Raw genomic sequence first — 21,519 nt, 5'->3', positions numbered from 1 at the left:
AGCACAAGTTCCTGCAATTTCGTTCTGTTAGAAGCTGGAGGGGACAAGAAACCAGACAGAGCTGGTGTGAGTCCCAGGGTCCAATAAGCACTTTAAAACTTATTCACTAAGTAAAGACTTTTAAATGTCTCCAAAAAATGCAGGTGTGCAAATTACTCCTGATACAGACACGAGTAATGCTTCCAGCATCCCCTCAACCACCGTTAAACAACACCCCCACAAGCATTTTTCAGCTCATAAAAGCTTTATGAGCCAAAAAGCTCCTTCAGGTTTGAGGGTTTTTTCAGCTGCTAATCCATTACGTTCCAGCAACAGCATCAGCCCTCACTGCTACAATACATAGGAGCTATGAGAACATAAAAGGGCATGAGGTGGCAAGTTTTGCATCTTTGCAGTGAAAGACAAACTTTTCTGTCCTATCTGATGCAATGGAAAGCTGCTAATGTGATAACACATCACAGTGCAGGGCTATTTTGCTTTCTCACTTTCACAACACAGTCATGATCGCAAGGGAATAGCCTGTTGTTCCAGTCAAGTGAATGAAGTCCCAAGCTCCTTCCATTATGAAACATATGCGTAGTCCTTCTTGTAGCATAAAAAAGGATGTTTCCCCATGCACAAATATATTCTCCTCATTAATTGGAACACCTGCCCTAGATCTGCCCATGTGCCATAGGCTGTCAGAAAAACCATGCTTTACATCCCCCATTAATTTGTGCACCTGCCTCACACTAGCTCACATGGAAGTATATGGATAGTTTGTACAATACATTTTCTCTATGAAAACTGCTATATTCTTATACAAATAAGTAGCTTAATCCATTCAGCGGTGTGTTCTTTCTTATTAGCATTAGAGCACATTTTCCAGAAGTTAAGCTGATGAGCTTGACCTTCCACCAGGCCCCCAAATTACTTCTGTTTCCATGAGTAAATTTTTTTATCTAAAAGTAACTGAAACTTCCTTTATGAAAGTTTTAATTGATTGCAAGCATGCATTTTTAAAAGCTAGGAGTATAACTATTTACCTCTTGGATGGCATAAGAAAAGAAGTCCTCTAGGAGAAACTTTTTCTGGCCTAATAAATTTAAGGGCTTATTGTATTAAAAAATTGAAAATATTTAATATCAATTTTCAGTTATATATCATACCACTTCATATTAAGGGAGGGGTATGTCTAAGACAGCCTAAGATCCTTGCCACTATATTTAATCGAATTTAACCCAGTCAACATTCAACGTCTTTCAAGTGCAGCTTGAGTCTACAATAATAATGAAAAATAATATCCCCCACATTCCATACATCCATAACACATTCCATACATTGACAGTACATTCCAGCCAAAGACTTCAAAGTGCTTCAGCAAAGTTGGTGCCAGTTTAGCGAGCGTTTGAGACTGAGAAGAAAGGTGAAAGAAATCCTTCCCACTTCTTCCTCTACCAGTGCATGGCCACAGATGAACTCACCAGACCCGGAGCAGCAATGGGCTGCTCTCGCCACACTTCACTGGGAGGTAGGACACCCACCGATCACAAAGAGACTCCTGTGCTGCAAGGGATACGCTCTGCCCTGCTTGCTGGGAACTGCTAAAAATGTCTGCATCTCTCAAAACTCCGTTCATTTGGTACGACCCTTGCTTTCCACATGGAGTAGAAAATATTGCTCATAACTAACAAAGCCTAATAGGACCTCCATGGAGCACTTAAATATTATTATGCCTACACTACAGATGGTAAATGGAGCTGCAGAGAGTAATATTCAGCTGTGTTAGTATAATAGCAAGTTTTTACTGTAATTAAGTGAAACGGCTGGTAGGAAACAAAACATGGTACCGTATTTCCGCTGAGCCCTGTTTCACTATTAAACTGTTGCTTCTGGCAAAAGCTGAATAACAAGGAGGTGAAGAAAGATGAAAAAAAAATCAAGCTCATAAATATTTCCAACACTTGTGCATATACAAAAAGGAAAATATTATACTTATTTATACACAATACGGTTTATACAGCAAACCTCTCATTATTATTCCTATTTGAAACAGCTATTATTTGAAGGGCTTTGGTAAGCAAGTCGTCATTTCTTAGGAGGCACTTTTGGACTCTTGACTTGAAAAACATGAAGGCCTTTGCTTATAACCCTCACTGATTATTTTATTTAAGAATGCTAAGCTATATTACCTTGAAAACATGCCAAAGCAAAGGAGGAAAAACCTTTGTTTTATCAGAGAGACGTAATGATGAAAACCGTATTTCTTGTTCCCATTTAGCTGAGAACAAAAAGCCAAAGGTATAGTTTATGTAGTTCCTGTATGACTGTGGATCAATTTTCAAACAAAGAGTAATAGAATAAGAAGTTGAACTATGTCCTAGTGAAAGGCATATGTTAGTAATATTTGCCAAATTCATTCCTCTTCAGCACCTCCTATGTACATTTTCTTCAGCACAAAGAAAAGTTTATGGACTGAAGAACAATGAAGCAAAACTGGGCTTGACAGGATTTTTCAGATGCAGTCTTTCATTTCTGGAGAAAAAAGAGAAAACACTAACTCAAATCCTCAAAAAGAATAAATCTTTGGCAGCTCTAACTTAACTTGTAGTAAGTAGGTATAGGGTGCCTTTTCCCTGTGGATAGCTAAATGGAGGAGTTTCCACTGTCAGATTTTGAAAACAGAAGAATACAGAACACTCCTTTTTGATCTTGCATGAGATGATATATGATAAATCCCTTTATGTTTAAAGAGAATACAGATACTGCCACATAGAGAATTTCATAATATTTCAAGGAAAAGAATTTTTTTTCTATGCTGACAGACTAAATCATTCTTAAAGACAGAATTTTAAGGATGTATAGCTTTAACTCTGCTTATAAACACCCACACACATATGTACATATATACCTGGAAAATGCATGCACAGCTTTAGAAAGTTTGTGAAGACGCAGAAGGCAAATCCTGAAGAAAGTCTGTCCTAAGGACCTGATCGCCCAAGTGAAAGCAAGAGTAGCTATGAAGAGCAACTATGCATTGCTCCACTGTCCTTTAGATAATCCAGCTTGAACTAATTCCTAATTTAATGAATCACAGTACCCACACCATTCTGAAAAAAGTACAAAACAAGACTCTCCTTGATGTATATGCAAAGAAATCCTGAATCATATGCCTTGTGCACTACCTGAAGAAAACACCAAGTTTCCACACCCTCCCAAACCATCCTACTTATTTCTGTCCACCTGGAACATACAGCTGCCCAGCAAAATTTCTTCAGAAGTTACCCTTCTGTTCTGACTTACCAGACTTGTCTCATTTAATTGAGACTTCCAAGACACTGGCAACATCTAAAGCTTCATACAAAATAATGATAATATACCACAGAAATAAAAGTAGTGTTTAAATGTTGAAATAACAGAACTATTATTTTCTAAAGCAGAAAGTTAAGCTACCACTGATATGACTTGAGCAGTTTTACATCTTGTAAATATAAAGTAGAATAATAAGCATAAAGTGAATAAAGATACAAAATCCACTGTATGAAAAGTCCAGTAATGATACGGCACATCTCAGGGAAACTAGTTCCGCCTTTGATTTCTGAATGAAGCTCTAGCAAGCACACACCTGACAAAACCAACCGAAAGACTTCCATAAATTATGAATTCTGTTGGATAAGTTCTTCAAATATTATCGCCAAATGTTATCGCCAAGAACCAATGAGAAAACAGTTTCTTATATAACCATTCAAAAAATTGCTTGTAGTTAAGGTATATAAGACATAAAATGAATTTTTACTGTGACCCTTCAAAAAATAAAACAACCATAAAATAACTACAAAATAGTTAAACAGAATGCAACATTGAACCTAATAGATATTTTGAGTTTTATCCTTTTTGTCAGTTCTTTTACATTTCATTTTAAAATAAAAGGTTTTACCAAGACATCTTAAATAATAGTCAGTTGACAGGCTTCTTTAATGTAAAATTGCATAGCCTTCAGCTATTGCATTATGGATACATATTCATCATAAAACTCAACAGTTCATTGCTACTTCAGGAGTTACTGTTCTGGATACCCATGGAATTGAAGCTACATAAACATGCACAGTGCCACCAGCTAAAAAATGTAACGAAACTAAAAATTATGTCAATTTGCATGACAGATTCTGTAAAACAAATTAAAAAAATATTATGATATGCTACAAAAACGTGCAAAAACCCTTCACCGAAATCCCAAGAGGTCCACTTGTGGACACAGTAGAGTGCCTTAACCTTTTTTAGCTGACTACACTGTACATGGCATTGTTAATTGCTACAGACTAATGGAATGTTAAAATAATCTAGTGCTTCATTTAGGACTAGTAATGCATGGAATGGAAGCTGTGAAATTAAAATGCTTGTTTCACAGATAGCTGAAGTTAAATCAGTGACTTGACAAAATTAAGTAAGAAAACTGGACTATAGCCATCATGACTTTTAAGAGGAAATACAATTGTTTCATATTCATTCTTACGTAGAAATTAATCTTACCCCACACCATATATATAACACATTTCTGAGGTTTTTTTAAAGGATAGAAAAACAGACCTACCAATATTTAGTAAGTTGCTGTCTAGATAAAACTTGTACTTTGCATCCTTCAGTGATCCAAGAAACATCTCTAGTATATTCTAAAGTACACCGGTTTGTTATGATAAGCTGTCCCTTCTCATGGACTGCAAGTCTAAAAGGCAAAATCTTACCTGTATCATTGCCTGTGATTTGAATAACATACAATCTTATGTCATTTCCACTATCGGGTTGTGAAGTAGAAGGAGACACCTCTTGAGGTTGTAAAGCCTCTGTGGCCTCCTTCACTTTGGGTGGTGCAGTAGGTCGTGCAACTGCAGTAGCAGTTGATGCTGTGAAATATTCCTTATCGATTTCTGGTTCTAACATCTTTCCTGTCAGATCGTCATTGGCAGTGGTTCTACTGGGAGAAACAGATTCATCAATTATGATGATATCATTGCTTGTTACCTCCTCTTCTTCCTCAGGAATGATACGTGGTGACTTTTGGGTAACAAAAGGTTTGGATGCTGATGTAGGCTGAATTTTGTCTACAACACTGATGGAAGGTGTTGTTACATTGCCAAGAATTGTTGCTTTATCTGTTGCATTAGCTGAAAATATAGCTGTTTTGATTTCTTCAGGTTCTTCTGATACTCCTGAACCTTCCAGAGTTTGGCTTGGAGAAGCTCCCAGAGTCAGGTGAGTAATGCTTTCCACAGTAGAAAGACCCATCGGCATCGTAACAGGGGGCAACACAGATTCCCAGATCACTACATCACTGTCTTCTTCCCTGGTGGGGGTTCCTCTGCTTTCGTATGTTTTTGCTTTGGTACCCGCTGTTATAGGCATCACTTCAGTGACCTTCTCTTCTTGATCAGTAGCAGTTTCAGCTTTCAGAGTCACTGTGAGATGCAAGGTCCTGGTGCTAGTTTCATCAGGTCCCACAACTTTTCCATAACCTGTGACCTTCACTGCAGGCACTGATACTTCTGTTGCTGGATATGTCTCATCATAAGCTGAACCTGTCTCATCCTGGTTTTCCTGAATAGCTGTTTGAGATGATTCAGATCCTGGTGCCGTCTTTTGTTCATGTATTTGGACAGGTGTCACAGATAAGGTAGACTCTGTGGCAGCATCTGATTCCTTATCTTGATCTTTTGTGGAGAGCTCCTCTCGGAACACCTCACTACCTTTTGCAGTTGTTTCTGTTGCTTCTGTATGAAAGATACCATCAAAAGCAGTCTGATCAGTAACTGGCATATCTCTAGTGACCTCACTCTCTACAGTAACTGGAACTAGGGAAGCATCATGTTCTTTCTGTGGAACTGTAGTATCTACCTTTGTTACATCTGTAAACATAATAGATTCCTTTGTCCCTCCAAAGCCAGCTGATGTTGTTCCTTTTCCATCTTGAAGTGTTGCCACTGACTCCTCCTCAGTTGATGTCGCAATGCTTGTCTGGCCTTCCTCTGTCACTGTGTATTTTAAGACCTCCATTTCAGTGGAGACTTCTTCAGCAGGCATTGTTACTGATGTCTCAGTAGCCTCTCTTTGTTCAACTTCTGGGGTAGGAATGGACGTTTTCCAAAGATACCCTGATGTTTCATCTTCTTCGTGTTCAGTTACCTCCATGAATGTGGGCATAGCAGTTGGTAATGCAGTAACACCTGAGGAGCTAGAAGACTTTATTGTTGCACTACTTTCATCCACTGATATGTTGGATATTGTGATAATTTCCAAATCCAAAGAGCTGCTTGTGTGGAAGACACCTGTAGTATCTTTACTCTCATCAAAATCAGCTGATACAGCTTCTTCATCACTTTTCGTTTCAGCTGGCTCCATGCTCGTCTCAGTTTCACCTGTAACTGCTGAAATGGGAGCTCCTGGATGCTTTGTATATTCTGTAATTTGCCCTGGAGATGATGTAGGCTCCATTCCAGAGATACCATCTTCTGTATCTAACTCATGTATTCTCTTAGTATGAGATGATTCTTCTGTCATATAGCCCTGATCTTTATCTGTCAGCAGCCACATGCCAGAAGCTGGAGGAGCCTGTGTGAACTTCTCACATCCCTCAGATTCTGCTGTAACACAAGTAGGAATGACAGTTGTTGCATGAGGGATCTTAACATCCATTGTTATCGTTTCTGGCTCCTTTGTTTTTTCCTGCTCCTCTAAAACAGCTGATCCTTCTGTTTGCTGAGATGAGTGGATAACAGATGTGGTGCCTTCTCCAAAGTTTTGCGGGGAAACAGTGCTTCCTGAGAGAGCAATGGCCTCAGATCCTGTTTGATCAACAGTTGATACTGAAAAGGATACAGGTATTCCAGATGACATGGTAGGCTGCACATCTCTCAGGTCCTCTCTGCTTCCTTCAGCTGATGCCTCATTATCAAACACTGTTGCAGAACTAAATTTAACAAGTGGAGTTGACTGATCTGCTGTAGAAAATTGTCCAGTAGTTACTGCATGCTCGTCTACAAGTGTCTCTGATGCAGCAGGTACATCTGATACTGGGATGCTACCAGTAGCCATGCCAGAAACTCTATCAGGCATAACGGTGTACATGCTCTCTCTGCCCTCCCCCTCTGTAGTAAGATCATACTGATCAGTGAACAAAGCTTTAGGGATTACAACAGTTGTAAGTTTCTTGTCAGATTTTGCCTCCATTGACTTTTTTGTGGGTTCTTTTGTTGAGTGGGCACCAAGATACATACTCTCTTTTGTTAGTGAAACTGAAGTCCCTGTCCTGGGAAACTCTCTCCGAGAAGGTGGTAACAAGCTATCTGTAGCTGTCATCAAAGGACCCACTTCTATTTGTTCAGTCTGATTATCAGCATCATGTTTTTGTGTATCTCCTGTTTCAGTATCTTCCCATGAACCAGTGGAACTCTTAGCTACAGCTGTGCTATCCTGAAAAATTATAGAGGTCAAGAAAGCGTCCTCAATGCTTTCAGACCTACCTTGTTCCTCGGGCAATTCTGCTTCAGAGTAAGTGTGCTCCAGTTCCAAAGCTGCAGATGTGCTCTCTGTTAACCTAGGTGAAACATCATATTCAGTCCTTCCCAGTGTATCGTAAGTGCTTATTTCGCCATCTGTGACAGTCTGAGGTAGAAGGGTGGTTAACTTAATGTTCTCCATAAGCACCTCCATTTCCCTTTTTTCCTCAGCCACATCAGTAGTCATTTCTCTATCTTCTTCAGTCTCTAGGGTTGTTTCCTCCAAAGCAGGGACCTCTGTTTTGGTGACAGCCACTTCAGTAATTGAAGTCTCAAAACCAGGAGGTTTAAGAGTAACTTTGGCAGATGATGATTTCACACTGTCAGTTTTCAGAGATGTAATCAGCTTAACAGTTGTAGGCTCTGACACGATTTTTTTACCTTAAAAAAGAAAAAAAAAAAAGTTAAGGAATCATTCAGTCAGAACACAAATGTTACTTTTATTCAGTTTGAATGTACCCAACAAAAACTAAATGCTACACTGAGAAATAAGTGTAAAGGTCAAAGGCTTTAGATAGTTGTTTAGTATACAACAGAGCTTTGAATGACATAAAATAACACATTATAAAGCTGCAGAACATCTAACTTAGAGTCAGATTAAATGAGAAGAGTTGCAGTATTCTTCATATTCATTGTTTATACAATCACCCCTAGAAGTCCTCATATTACATGAGTACCCATCAGACAGCTAAGTACTGATCAGGGAATATAAACGTTTATTTCATGATGTCATAAATGAATGGTACTGCAAACCTGTGGGTTTTCTTCAAAGCTTGTAGCATACAACTCAAATGTATAAAGGGAGTGAAATACCACTTTAGTTTATTTTCAGCACATAATTACAAATTGCAAAAAGGAACCCTCACTGGAGTGAGAGCATGCTTAAGCAACAGGAACAAACATGCCATCAGAAAGCACTGTTTTACAATGTCACAAGAGCTGCTACCCTGCATTTAAATTATACTGAGAGAAATTTATTATGGGGAAAGGTGAGAACAGTAAACCATAAGATCATAAACTTAATACTATAATGATGTTGATCTTTGGAAAACACTTCAAAGATATACATCTGAAACTACTCCACACACAAAAGTGCTTCTATGGGAGTGTTGAACATGAAAAGGCAGAGTGTTGAACCCTCTGAATGATTGGAAGAGTAAGGAGGTAGCTATCCTAGATTCAGAAGAGACACGAAGAAAGGTCTTTCCAGTGAACCAAATTGTGGTGTTTTAAAGAATCTTGTTGCCTTATGCCTTGTCCACTCCTTCTGCCACAGATTTCATTCTTATCTGAGGACAAAATGTGTGCCGACAACCATGACACTGCAATGTCTGGTACCAGATTTTAAACTCCTGAAAAAGGTGAGTTTGTGCTCAGAAAACAGGATTTATTCAGGAAAAGCCCGGGGTGGAAACATCTTCCCTTCTGCCAGATCTTCCAGGTCAGTAATCTTCAGAAGGGCAATGGGAGCAAACAGGTGGAAAATGTGAATGTCTTAAATCAGTGCTGATAATTGCTAATTCACTGAGAGTCAAAAGCCTTATATGGATGCAAGTAGAGAGCAAAATATGGTCCTTTAAATCACACTAAGCATATGAAGAATGCTTTAAACAGGCTATGTATATGAAGACTAACTGCTTACCAGACAGACACAACTGCACACATACCTTCTTGCAAAAGAAAATATTGCTCAACTTCTAATAGAGCAAAGAAGTCTATTCCACTAACATGCAAAAATCAAAACAGTTACAGTATTTTACAAGAAAATTTTGAAACCAAAGGCTCATTATTATAGCTGTGAGTTAATTAAAGGAGATCAAGAAACTTTACTCAATGTAAGGTATGAATACCAGTTATTGGGGAAAAAGTGAGTTCTGAGATTGGATTTTTACTTCCTGGCATATGGGGATGAAGATGTTCTAGATGATGGTGCAGCCTCTGACTGTCTTGGGACTTGCAGAAGCTAACAGCATGAGCAAAGAAGGGAAGAAAATAAGCAAAAAATTTAGAAAGACTCAACTTAATCACATATTTGTGCAATGACAGTTTATACTCATGCATACACAGTATGTATGCACAAATCAGTTCTTTTCACACACCCATGTCTAATGAGGTACACCTTTGATATTTGTAGATATGAATTCCACATGTGTAAGTTAGGGTCACACAAACATTTGTTTAGTTTCACACACCAAGCTTTGAAAATGTCACCTTTGCAAGACAGCTATTTAATTTACCCTAAAGTAGATAGGCTTGTCAGATGATGGCTGCTTAGGAACTTTAGAAGAATGGGTAGATTTACAGAGTAGGGAAATGAGGCAAAAGAGCTGATATTTCAGCTTTCTTGAATGAGAAGTGAAAGTGAAAAGGAAATCGTGAGGGTAAGAAAATATGACGTCGCTATGTTTAGAAGTGGTGGAGTTCTTTGCCAGCAGAAAAAGGAATGGATTCTTTTCCCTACCATATGTTAAATCTTTTTGTGGTTTTACAAAGAAGACTTATATACTCTTTTTTTGTAGGTTAAAACATTCAGTTGAGCAAGAAGGAGTAAAGAAGTTATTGAAATCCCACTAAGCAAAGCACAGCCTTAAAACAAGTGATTTTTGTGTTTTGGGGTTCTACAACCTAAAGTGGATGTTTATTGCTCTTTTCAATGCCCATGTGATTCAAGTGTGAGATGGTGTTCACACAATCAAGAATCAACAAATTCCTACAATTTTTTTCCCTTGCTGCTTGCATGAGGATGGTTTAAACCATGGAGTTTTACTTCAGAGGAGTGAAGAGTGCACACAAGTAAGTTAGCACTATCCCCCTGAATGGTAGTTGGTAATTGTTAAATTTCTACCAGAAAATCCACCAATTTGCCTTAACAGCTCTTTTTTATGGCAAAATGGAAAGAGACAGCATAGTCTCGTATTTTACCTTCTAACCATAATATGAGTTTCTTTAATGCAGAGTGAATTTATTTTGCAGCCAACACCAAGTACTCATTCAGATCCCATTTACCATATTTTAAGTGACTATCATCAAGATCACTGTTTGAAAGAATATGAAAACGTAATATCCTCTAACAAAGCTAGACAAAAATGAGGGCATGAGGGCAGATTTTAAAATCTGTGGGGGAAAAAAGGTAACTTTATTTCATCACTGCTGGGAAATTGTGTACACTTACAACCATTTATGTAGCTTCCCAATTTCCAATAAATGTTTGGAAGTCCCAAAAGTTCACATACTTGTGCCCGAGATGCAGTTATTTGTTGTTCATGACTCATTATCTGCTAATTATTTGATAAAATAAGTACACATTTATGAAGTAAACCTGAGAAAACACCAAGCATATTTGATTCACTTATATTAATAAGTGAATCAATAAATACTAAGTTCATATACTTCTGTAAGAAAAGCACATATTTTTTAAAAGTTTATCAATAAACAGCCAAATTTTCTCCTGTGGAAACTGACCCAGGTTTACCAGTGTGCAAAGAGCAGTTCTGGTTAAAATCATGTACAGTGCCTCTAAAACTGCTTTGTCATAAATATGATATATAAGATTTTTCACACAGATCACTCAGGTTTGCAAACTTCTTTGAGTGCATCAAAAAAAGATGCTTCTTCAAGGAGAAGTCTATCAATGCTTGGGGCTTTTTTCTGTGGGAAAAGAAAAAACCAAAGAGAAGGTTGCTTTTTTAATAGACTGAACATCAGTTTGAACTGTTGTCCACTCCACCCAGATGTTTTGCATTACTGTACTCCTTGCATCATGCATGCAATATGCTATCATCTCCTTTGTCCTTCATCTGATTCAAGACATGAGGCATTTTTTCCTAATAAAATTTATGAACATATTAGCAGCAAGAAAGCAAATTATCTTACCAACAGCTGCTCATATCAAAGACTATCTTGTCATTTTTTTAACCGATTCGTTTTGTATTGAACAACCTGCATGAAGTTGATTTTGGACAGAGTATATGACTTTGCAGAGATACTGTATTTTTTCACTCTCTGTTTATTTATTTTATGTTTTCACTGTACAGCATTTTCTTCCTCTTGTCTCCTACCATTGTTTAAATAAGGATTCAAAATAATGGAGCGATATTAAAACTTAATATTTTTTCAAGGAAATCACGCTACACAACTTTAGACGTGGTTTAACTCTGCAACTACCAAATAAGGATTTTAATATGTTCAGTGCTGGGTGTACTTTCTGGAGAAGAAAATGCTTATTTTAAAGGTTATATATATTACATATATTATAATTTTTGTATATGCATTTTCAGCACAACCAGTTCCACAAAATTTTTAACCATATGTCTAACTTGAACCGCTTGAGCCGTCTCTCTGCTCACACACAAAATATTGTCTGTGTGTTTACATTTAGGTATGTACTTAAGAACCTGGAAGAACATAGACCCTACAGATAGATAGAAAAAGAAATTCTTTTGAGTCATTGCCAACAGCCAAGAAAACAAAAAAATTTTTTAAGTCAGAACAAAACCTGGAAATAGTGAATTCTTTCTGTGAATAACAGCCAAAATAAATAATTCCAAAATACCAGTAATGTTGAGACAGTCAAAACTAATGGTTTGACATCTTCCAGGCCATTTAGAGCATGATGCCTATGCAGAGAGGTTGCTTTGCTTAATTTTTAGATATTTTTGTATGTGAATTTTTTTGCTGCTTTGTTAAGTTTGTTCTGTGTGTCTGTCCCTTCCCTGCTACTAACCCTGGCAGAGAGGACAGACTTGAATGTTCCCCTGACTCCAAGAGTTATGCCAGCTGGAGTTTAAATTATAGCAGAACCTTCCAAACTGGACAAGTTTAAGAGTAAGAACAGATCAAAAAAATAAAAATTGGTGCTCTGAGTTACAGACTGAGCCAGAAACCTCTCATTATTACACTGACTCCGTACCCACTCATTCACTCATTTCATGAAGCAGAAAGGTGGACAGGGGATGTGAAGTTTTGTGCATTACTTATGAGATGTGTGGTAGCATAGGGAGGATTCAAAATCTGATACTGCAGTTACGAGTTTCTCTGTAACTCCCACTTTAATGAAAAAAATAATCACAAAATCTAAATGCAGCATCCATTTCCACTTACAAAATATGTGCAAAATCAGAGAAAATTAATTCGATTCTTAAAAAAAAGAAATTTAAAAGCTATTAGTCTATCTTATTTGTAAGGAAAAACTTAAAAACATAACGAAAGGTCATGCATCCTCTTTGCACCATTGCCCAAGGTTCTTTTCTTCCAGCTAACAAAACAGCAGAGGCGGCAGCTCTATTAGCTCTGTGAATACAAACACTCTTTAAGTAAAACCACTTGCTATTTCATAACTTCTGAATTCAGATGGTTAAAGGGGGAAGGATATGTTACCTCCTGGTTTCCCCACATGCAAGTGTAGTTCTGTGAACAAATTATAACCTGTCAATCTATCCACAAAAGAACAATAGGAAAAAGCATTTCTCTTTCCACATTATTTATAATAAAACTGCCAAAGAGGACAAAAAATCAGTGAGCCTCTTTAGTCAGCTCCTCCTAATGAAATTTGTACCCTAGCACCAAATAAAAGCAACAATCTTTGCTTCCTGACCGCAAAAAACAATTGAAGAACAAAGAGAGCCAAGACTGTCACTCAGATCAGGAACCGCAGCAAAATTCTTGCTGCTTTGCTCTCCCCACCTAGTGAGAAAGGACACAAATTACCCATATGTCCCATGAGTGGTACCCAGTTCCCACAGCAGTGAGCAAAGGTAATAAAAAGCAAAACCAATTTATCTTTCCTGTACTTGAACACCTAAAGGGATGGATCTTTCACTTCTTCACCTTGTTGCTCCTTGTTACCTGACCTGTTCAGTGATCTGAGGGAATGAAAGGAAAATGCCTTCCACTGTGTCCCTCTGTCCACAGTGTTTGCACTTAGGGACTATTCTTAAGGAACCCAGTTTTGAATCACGCAGATAAATGCAAGTTCACTTGCTCTGGCAAAAGAAGCGGCTCCAAAGAGTTGCTCCACATGCATCAATTAGATTGATAAATCAGGTTCTTTCTGTTCATAATTTACACAGCATTTAAAAGGTTAAGCTGCACCCAACCACCACCTCCTCCTCCTTCTCAGGGTGAGCTACTAGTGAGGTCTACGGCACAGGATTGTCTAATGTGGATTGAGATCTTGCTTTTTTCAGCATGGTCTGACTGACTACTCAAAATTCCTTCACTGTGTGACTGAAGCAGAGTGGGGTAAGAAATGTGCTGCAAGCTGTTAGTGAGCACAGCCTCTGTGATGTTTGCTTGTTGCTATAAACCCAGCAGAGAGCTTCAGGGATTTATTCCTCCTACACCTGGTCCAAGATATTATTGGAGATCTCTGCGGCTATGTAGGTCTTGCTAAACTGCATATCTGACAGAAGGACAGAGATCTACCTTCTTAGCAAAATAATAAAAGCTAGAGAATTGTTATCTGGTGGTAGCTGCCTTAGTAAGGTGGCTTAAGCCCTTTGCATAGCTTCACCTTCACAGAGGGGAAAGGAAGCACAAGCAGAGCCAACAGCCTTGTATGCACTGTCATCAGTGCCATGACCTTGAGATACTTGCCTGCTCAAAGGCATTTTACCCATTCTGATACTGGACTGTGAAATGATGGAGGACACTGGCTTTATTATGTTCAGCACTCTGTTGTGTTTCATCTAAGACAAACTTCTTTTTGTTCTTTTTCTTCAGACTGACAATTTTGTTCCCTGGGTGTCACCACACCGTATGTCTTCAGTATTCTGTGGTTGTTCCCAAACTGATCAAAAATCCACAGATCTCCCATAATACAGTCCCTGACATCAGGCTGGAAATAATTCCCTCATCCAGGAAATAGCTGGGAAATGTAGCTACCAACGGTTGCTGTGGAGAAGGACGGAACTGTCTAGTTATTCAAAGTTTTTCAAACTAAAAGTCACATGCAGCAAAAGCAAAGACAACATTTCTTCTGCCAGCCTTTGAGCTATGCCCAAAAATCTGATCCTTTCTGCTGCCAGACAAGTGGAGCACAGTTGATGTTTTCTGAGCCTTAGCCTGCAATCTTGGTGGCTTGTGCTGTAGGACCTCCCGAAGAATGGGCTTTTTTTTCTTTCCCTGCTCCAAAGTCCTCCATAGAAGAACACTACTTGCAAGTCGCCTTGCATTACCAAACACCTGTGTCCTAGTGAAACACTGTTACTTGAGCTGACAAGAAACAGAAGGTTTGGGTTGGAGAGATTTTGGGGTGGGCAGGGAAGAGGTTTGCAGAGAGGCAATTATTCTCCACATTCATCTTACAAAGGTCTATCCTGCTACATACTACGAAGGTTGCTGCCTCCTTTATTCCTTTTGTAAAAGTGTGCTCTGATTTTGAGCTTTAGGCGGACGAAGCATCAAAGAAAGAGGCCCTCAGTTGCATGCAGCAGTTGACTTGGATACACTCTTGATGGGGCTGTATTGAAACAATCAAAACAACGTGGACTACATTCATGATGAACATATATGGCAATGCTGTCTCAGAACTGGAATTTTCCAACCTCCAGCCCAAGTGAAATCATAATGCCAAACCAAAGTGGCATAACCAAAGAGAAACAACAAAGGTATATGAAACAAAGTCAAAATGAAAGAGCAAACCTGAAACAAAATGGTCAAATCCAGAGCAAAATGGTCAACACGTGTTTTGAGTCAAGCAAAAAATGCTGAAAGATTTGCCAAAATCAATACAGGTCTCTGAAAGAATTCAACCTTAATAAATCAGTGTTTTTCAGCAAAACGCAGATTTATGTTTCAAAAATTGAACCACCTCTGTGTATGAAGTTCATCAAGTTCAGTTTTGTTGCAGGTATGTAAGGCAAAAACTGCATACATTTTGCTTAGTGCATTTCTGGAGTGCAATTTATTCTACAGACACTATAGTGTAAAATGCCCCATCCAAAGTCAGCTGAAGTCTGTGGTAAGATTCCCACAAACTTCAGTGAATTAGACCTGGCGAGACTGGGGGCTGAGGGATGGAATTAAATAAATAACCTATAGCTCTATGCAAGAACTATTAAAATTAAAATTAAAAATTAAATTTTTTTGTGCTGATAAAATATTTCATTCTCTTACAAATAAACACAAGTGTTCAGCAATGTTTATTCTACCATTTTTTTTTAATTGCAAATAGAAGTTCTATATGCTAACACTTGAAAAACTTTTTCTCTGATGATGGCCTCCAAGGAGCTTCAAGTACTTAATCATGTGTCTAACCTGAAACTTTTTCAAGCCCCATTAGATACATGATTAGGTACCTCTCTGACAAAAAGAAGAACTAAAAAGCCTGGCAAAAGTCTTGGAGAGATGAGAGGAAACCCGCGGATAATGTTTCAGAAACTCAGAGCCATGTGGTTTCTGTAGAGTGAAAAACACTTGTGATCAAAGTGAAGAAGGTTTTTTTATTTTTTTAACAACATTTTTAGATTTTAAATCATGTATTATTAGTCTGGGCCACTTTTATTTTCATAGTCAAGACACTTTGTACAATGTAATTTTTTCTTGGTTGGCTGTTTTATTGAAACTAGTGCATATAATTTGTAAGTTGAATTTACTGCTTAGGTTACTGTTTTTCATGTATTTTAATAAATATGATTCCTTTTTAAAAGTAAGTCAAATGTTCAAAATATGGATTGAGGTTTCTTTTAACTGCATTTTAAAATTAATATTTTGAGAGTTTCCACCAAAGAAGCTTTTAATCAGAGGATAGGAGTGAAGACTCTAAGCAGGGCTGAAGAAGGAGATAGCCCCTTTTTTAAATATATTATTCTTTATAATCACTAAAACAGATGCCTGTTTTACCACAGATCTATTGCTTCAGAGTATGTGTAAATTCAAGCATTGGATTCATCCCTTCTGTGGCTGGGAGGCATTTGGTTTGGTGGCCTTGCTCAGGGAGTACGGAATTGCTCAGCATGAGTAAAAGTGGCAGACACAGGTCCTTCATCATTGCCATTTCACTTCAGACTATATGTGCAACATGTGGCGATAACCCTCGGAGCTGAGTCAATGGGAACTTCACTAACTTTCACACAGGAGGCGGAGGAAACTTTATGGGGATGCTGTAAAAAAGCTGAGATCACCACACGAACATCTGTGCTGCAGACCTTCGGTGCTGGTGCTACCTGGGTAGCTAGCTTGATCCTGCCCTGTTCACAGAGGCACTCTGTGTTTTTCCCTTTTCCCTTCCCTTCACTGACTAAGATCTCATAAATGCATGTAACAACCTCCCTTTTTTCTTCTTTGTCAGCAACAGAAGTTTTTTCCTGGTGTGACTGTGTATTCAGGCAAGGAGGGAAACATAACAAGTAAGGTGAGACACCTAATGAGCACAGTAAGAGCTATAAGCACTGGACTGGAGTTACGTGGAAAGGGTCAAGATCTTAGGGAGGACTGTTTTGTTGTCTGGCATGGTGGGAATCACTGCGTAAAAGCTTCATATGGAGATAAAAGGACTCAGAGCTTGGGGATAGTAGACTTCATGTAAAGGGCTACTGCACTGAAACTTTGAAATAGAGATAATGGCAAGTTTTGGAAGACATTTCCAGACAAAAGACGATTTGAAACCAGGGCTTACATTCAAGCCTCCTGCTATACTGTAGAACCATTTTTTTCTTTCTCTCCCTTTTTCTGCCCCCAAAAAGGGACTGGATCCAAGGTTCCAACAGGAAAGAGTGACTCACTTTACAGCAGCTGCTGTAGATGTGCCTGAAGGCAGCTGCTTGAGATGTGAAAGACCAAGATACTAGGCAGCGAGTATCATTACTCACCACTTGCATAAATCTTTTAGGAAGAGCAATGAAGAGTTACAGCTGGTTCCTGTGAGATCCTGAGCACCTTCTGAGAGGAAGAGAGAGCTTTCAATAACTTCTGAAATATGTGGCAGACAGGCATCCTGAAGGAGGGTACACAGTTCAGCATAACACTCTTGCATGTCCCTACACAAAACCAGATGTATTTTGCAAAACCTGAGTCATCTAGCTAGCAGCATTTAATTAATTCTGATGTAATGTTAGTTGCAATTAAAATTGCTAGAAAGCAGCCCACTGTCTACAAAATTGTGTTGGTTCTGTTTAGTCTTCTTTTTTCTCTTGTAAAAGAGTTGATAGTCACAGACTGTCTACTTCCTGGGTTGCAAACTAATGAAATATTTATTCTCCATGTATCAAGGGCAAAAGTTTGCAGAAAAAGCAGTTCTATAAAAGGCAACAATCCAATACTTATCAAGGGTGTTTTTAGAACAAATGGTATGTCACTAGAATTTGTTAACTAAAACTTCCAGAAAGAACATTGAAAAGGCACATGTTGTTTTGAAGGGGTGAAATTCACACGAACAAACAGAAAGTTGGTATTTGTCCTAACTAAAGACTAGATTACAGCCAAAATGTCCAGTCCCTACTTCAGTCTTTTAGAGCAACTGATGAATTTCATCCCCATTAAAGTCAGTTTGACCGACGACACTTAAAACCAGTCATAAACAATTTGGGGGAGGGACAGAAGGAGTGATATGACAAAACTCTGCTCTGCAGATTACAGCACACACTCCTGAACTTAACTAGTGCTTATTCCTGTATGCAGTTCCCTTGAAGTCCATTAGGACTACTTCCACATACAAAATTTTGGGACATCTTATCCATAAGCAATAAAGGAAAAAAAAAAAATCTTATTTTAAAATACTGCAGAGAAGAGTGTCTGAGAACAGCCAGAATGTAACGTTACATCAGATGTAGTATTTGTTCTCCAGCAGTTTGTTTGTTATGAAGGTTTGTTCATAAATGGGCCTCCAATGCCTGAGTTAGAAAGATCTGCAGCTGCAGTTGGTTCATCATCCACAAAAATGGGGACAGTACAGGCTGCACATTTCAAGCAGTTCTGACTTACAGTCACAGGACTGAGTCAAAAAAACCTGGATATTCATAGTTAAAGACCACATTCTGAACTTGTAACTCAACACAAGTAACTTTTACACATTAATGTCAATTGTACTATTTGCAACCACAGGAACTTCCTTGAACAGAGAGGCCTCCAGGAAAACTGTTGAGCAGTCCAACCTCCCTATGCTGCTGAGGAGGCTGCAAGTCTCAGGGAAGCAGGATATTCAGCTGGAAAGCACTGTGATCTCTTAGATGTGATGCACCTTCCAACAGTATCAGTGTCCTCTTGCACAAAGAACACTCCTGTGATGGAGGGGATCTTAAAGGATAGAAGTAAGGTGATGGGATCCTCTCTTAACACAGATAGCTGGTCTGTGGTATTTGAAAGGGCTACACAGAAACTTACGAGTTGCACATCATGAGATGCATGGACAGGTTTCTGGAGATGTAGGGAAAGAGTAAGTAGTCACAACTAATGACAAGGAGAAATGTAGGAGGGGTGTTCTGGAGGAGGCCAGACAGATGAGACCAGGACCTCCATGGTGGTGGTCTATGAAGCACTCCCAGTTCTAGCAAGGCCTGGGAGACAGGCAGCTATTGGGAACCGATGCACAGGTGAGATGGTATAGAGAAGAGAAACCTAGGTACACTAGAAGTTGGTGAAACTTTTTGGGCAAAAGGAACCTATGTAGGGATAGGATGCACCATAATAATAGCAGAGCCAGGCTGCTGGCACTGAAGATGGAAGAGGTTACAAAGGAATATTTAACCCCAAAGCCAAAGGAAAGCTGACAGGTGTGGCGGTGATCTGATTTAGATTGATGCAGTCTACCAGGTGAATGTGGCAAATGCTTGATGTGCCTCTGAAAATACCAGGAGGGAAACAAGCAGCAGTAAGAAAATACCAGGAGGGAAACAAGCAGCAGTAAGAAAGGCAATTTAGACCATCCACAGAGCCAGCTGACTGGCACATGAAATACTAAGCAACTGTATTGGGTTTGCGTGGCAGTGTTTTGGTAGCAGAGGGAGCTGCAGGGGTGGCTTCTGTGAGAAGCTGCTAGAAACTTCCCCTATGTCTGATAGAGCCAATGCCAGCCGACTCCAAGACGGACCTGCCACTGGCTAAGGCCGAGCTAATCAGCAACAGTGGTTGCGCCTCTGTGATGACTTATTTAAGAAGAGGGGGAAAAACTGGGAAACGGCAGCCGGGGAAGAGAGGAGTGAGAATATGTGAGAGAAACAGCCCTGCAGACACCAAGGTCAGTGAAGAAGGAGGGGAGGAGGTGCTCCAGGCGCCGGAGCAGAGATTCCCTGGCAGCCCCTGGTGAAGACCATGGTGAGGCAGGCTGTGCCCTGCACCCATGGAGGTCCACGGTGGAGCAGTTATCCACCTGCAGCCCGTGGAGGACCCCACACCGGAGCAGGTGGATGCCCTAAGGAGGCTGTGACCCTGTGGGAAGCCCACGCTGGAGCAGGCTTCTGGCAGGACCTGTGGACCTGTGGAGAGAGGAGCCCACGCTGGAGCAGGTTTGCTGGCAGGACTTGTGACCCCATGGGGGACCCACGCTGGAGCAGTCTGTTCCTGAAGGACTGCACCCCGTGGAAAGGACCCACGCTGGAGCAGTTCGTGAAGAACTGCAGCCTGTGGGAAGGACCCACCTTGGAGAAGTTCGTGGAGAACTGTCTGCTGTGGGAGGGACCCCACAATGGAGCAGGGGAAGAGTGTGAGGATGAAGGAGCAGCAGAAACGACATGTGATGAACTGACCACAACCCCCATTCCCCATCCCCCTGCGCCGCTCAGGGGGAAGAGGTAGAGAAAATCGGGAGTGAAGTTGAGGGGTGGGGGGAAGGTGTTTTTAAGATTTTGTTTTATTTCTCATTATCCTACTCTGATTTTGATTGGTGATAAATTAAACTGATTTCCCCAAGTCAAGTCTATTTTGCCCATGATGGTAATTGGTGAGTGATCTCCCTATGTCCTTGTCTTGACCTACAAGCCTTTCGTCATATTTTCTCTCTCCTTTCCAGCTGAGGAAGGGGAGTGAGCGAGAGGCTGTGTGGTGATTAGTCTGGCTGGGACTAAACCATAACTGCAAGCGAGAGGAGAACTTACAACTGCTTTAGAAGCCTAAAAAATATGATGGGACAAAATGCCTGGAATCCAGAGATAGCCCCCAAACTACCTGTACCTCAGAGACCTGAAAATGGCCACTCTTGTATGCATTCTGTAAACAGCCTCTCATATTGCCATGGTTGGAGACAGAATATCAAGTGAGATGACAGTCATTCACCAGGTCAAGTAGGACATTTCTTCTGTTCTTATGTTCATTGACATAACACAAAGATACCAGGGTGCATTTAGGCACCAAAATATGTAGCATCCGCAGTCTCAGGGTGACTATGGATACGGAGTGTCACTCTGTGTAAAAACACTACTCAGGTTGAAATCTTACCTTAAAACTTTGCCTGTCTTTATCTGCCAATGTTACTTTAATACATTTATTTTAGTTTGGCTTTTCTCTCTTTTTTGTAAAGCCGTAGTGATAAAACAATTTTTTCAAAACTCATGCATACCGCAAGAACTGAAACAAAACACATATTAAAGAAAACACTTTTCAGGGTTAGTATGGTGAGCATACTGAAAATTATAACTAAAAAAAAGCTTACGTTCGTAGCAGTAGGCATCAAACTTGCTATCTGGGTAAGGAAAGCCTGTTTGGTTCTCATAGCGATACAGGGTTCTCACCCCAAGTAAACCTCCACCACATTGGGGCCTTGCCACTGAGGCTGGGTAACGAACGCTGCCATCCGCCAGCCAGCCATAGTCACACTGGTCAAAGCCATTCCTCCAGGCGACATACAGGTTCCCAACAGAAGCAAGAACACCATCTCTTTTCCGACACAGCTCTTTAGCTTCCTCAAAGGTGAGCTTTTCAGGGACTGAGACATGAACCACTTCATCTAGAGGAAGAAAACAAAGATAACAAAGACTGAGTATCACATTCCACCATCAATTCAGCTTAGTTCCCCTTTCCCAATGTTTTTTTCTTGAAAAAATCAGATAGACAGAAAGTA

The 21,519-nt window shown here is 39.7% G+C and overlaps 1 protein-coding gene across 1 annotated transcript in view; it reads right to left on the bottom strand.

The window, feature by feature from the left end:
- Positions 1 to 21,519, bottom strand: part of VCAN (versican) — a 105,788-nt gene that overhangs the window by 51,433 nt on the left and 32,836 nt on the right. Inside the window, exon 5 of the mRNA XM_059833511.1 lies at positions 21,112 to 21,405. Coding sequence (XP_059689494.1) covers positions 21,112 to 21,405 — 294 coding nt within the window. The remainder of the gene's footprint in view (positions 1 to 21,111; positions 21,406 to 21,519) is intronic.

The sequence above is a fragment of the Gavia stellata genome, chromosome Z (assembly GCF_030936135.1).
Source record: "Gavia stellata isolate bGavSte3 chromosome Z, bGavSte3.hap2, whole genome shotgun sequence".
In the NCBI taxonomy this organism is placed as follows: domain Eukaryota; kingdom Metazoa; phylum Chordata; class Aves; order Gaviiformes; family Gaviidae; genus Gavia; species Gavia stellata.
The sequence above is the reverse complement of the archived record's forward strand: the minus strand, read 5'-3'. Positions and strand labels throughout refer to the sequence as shown.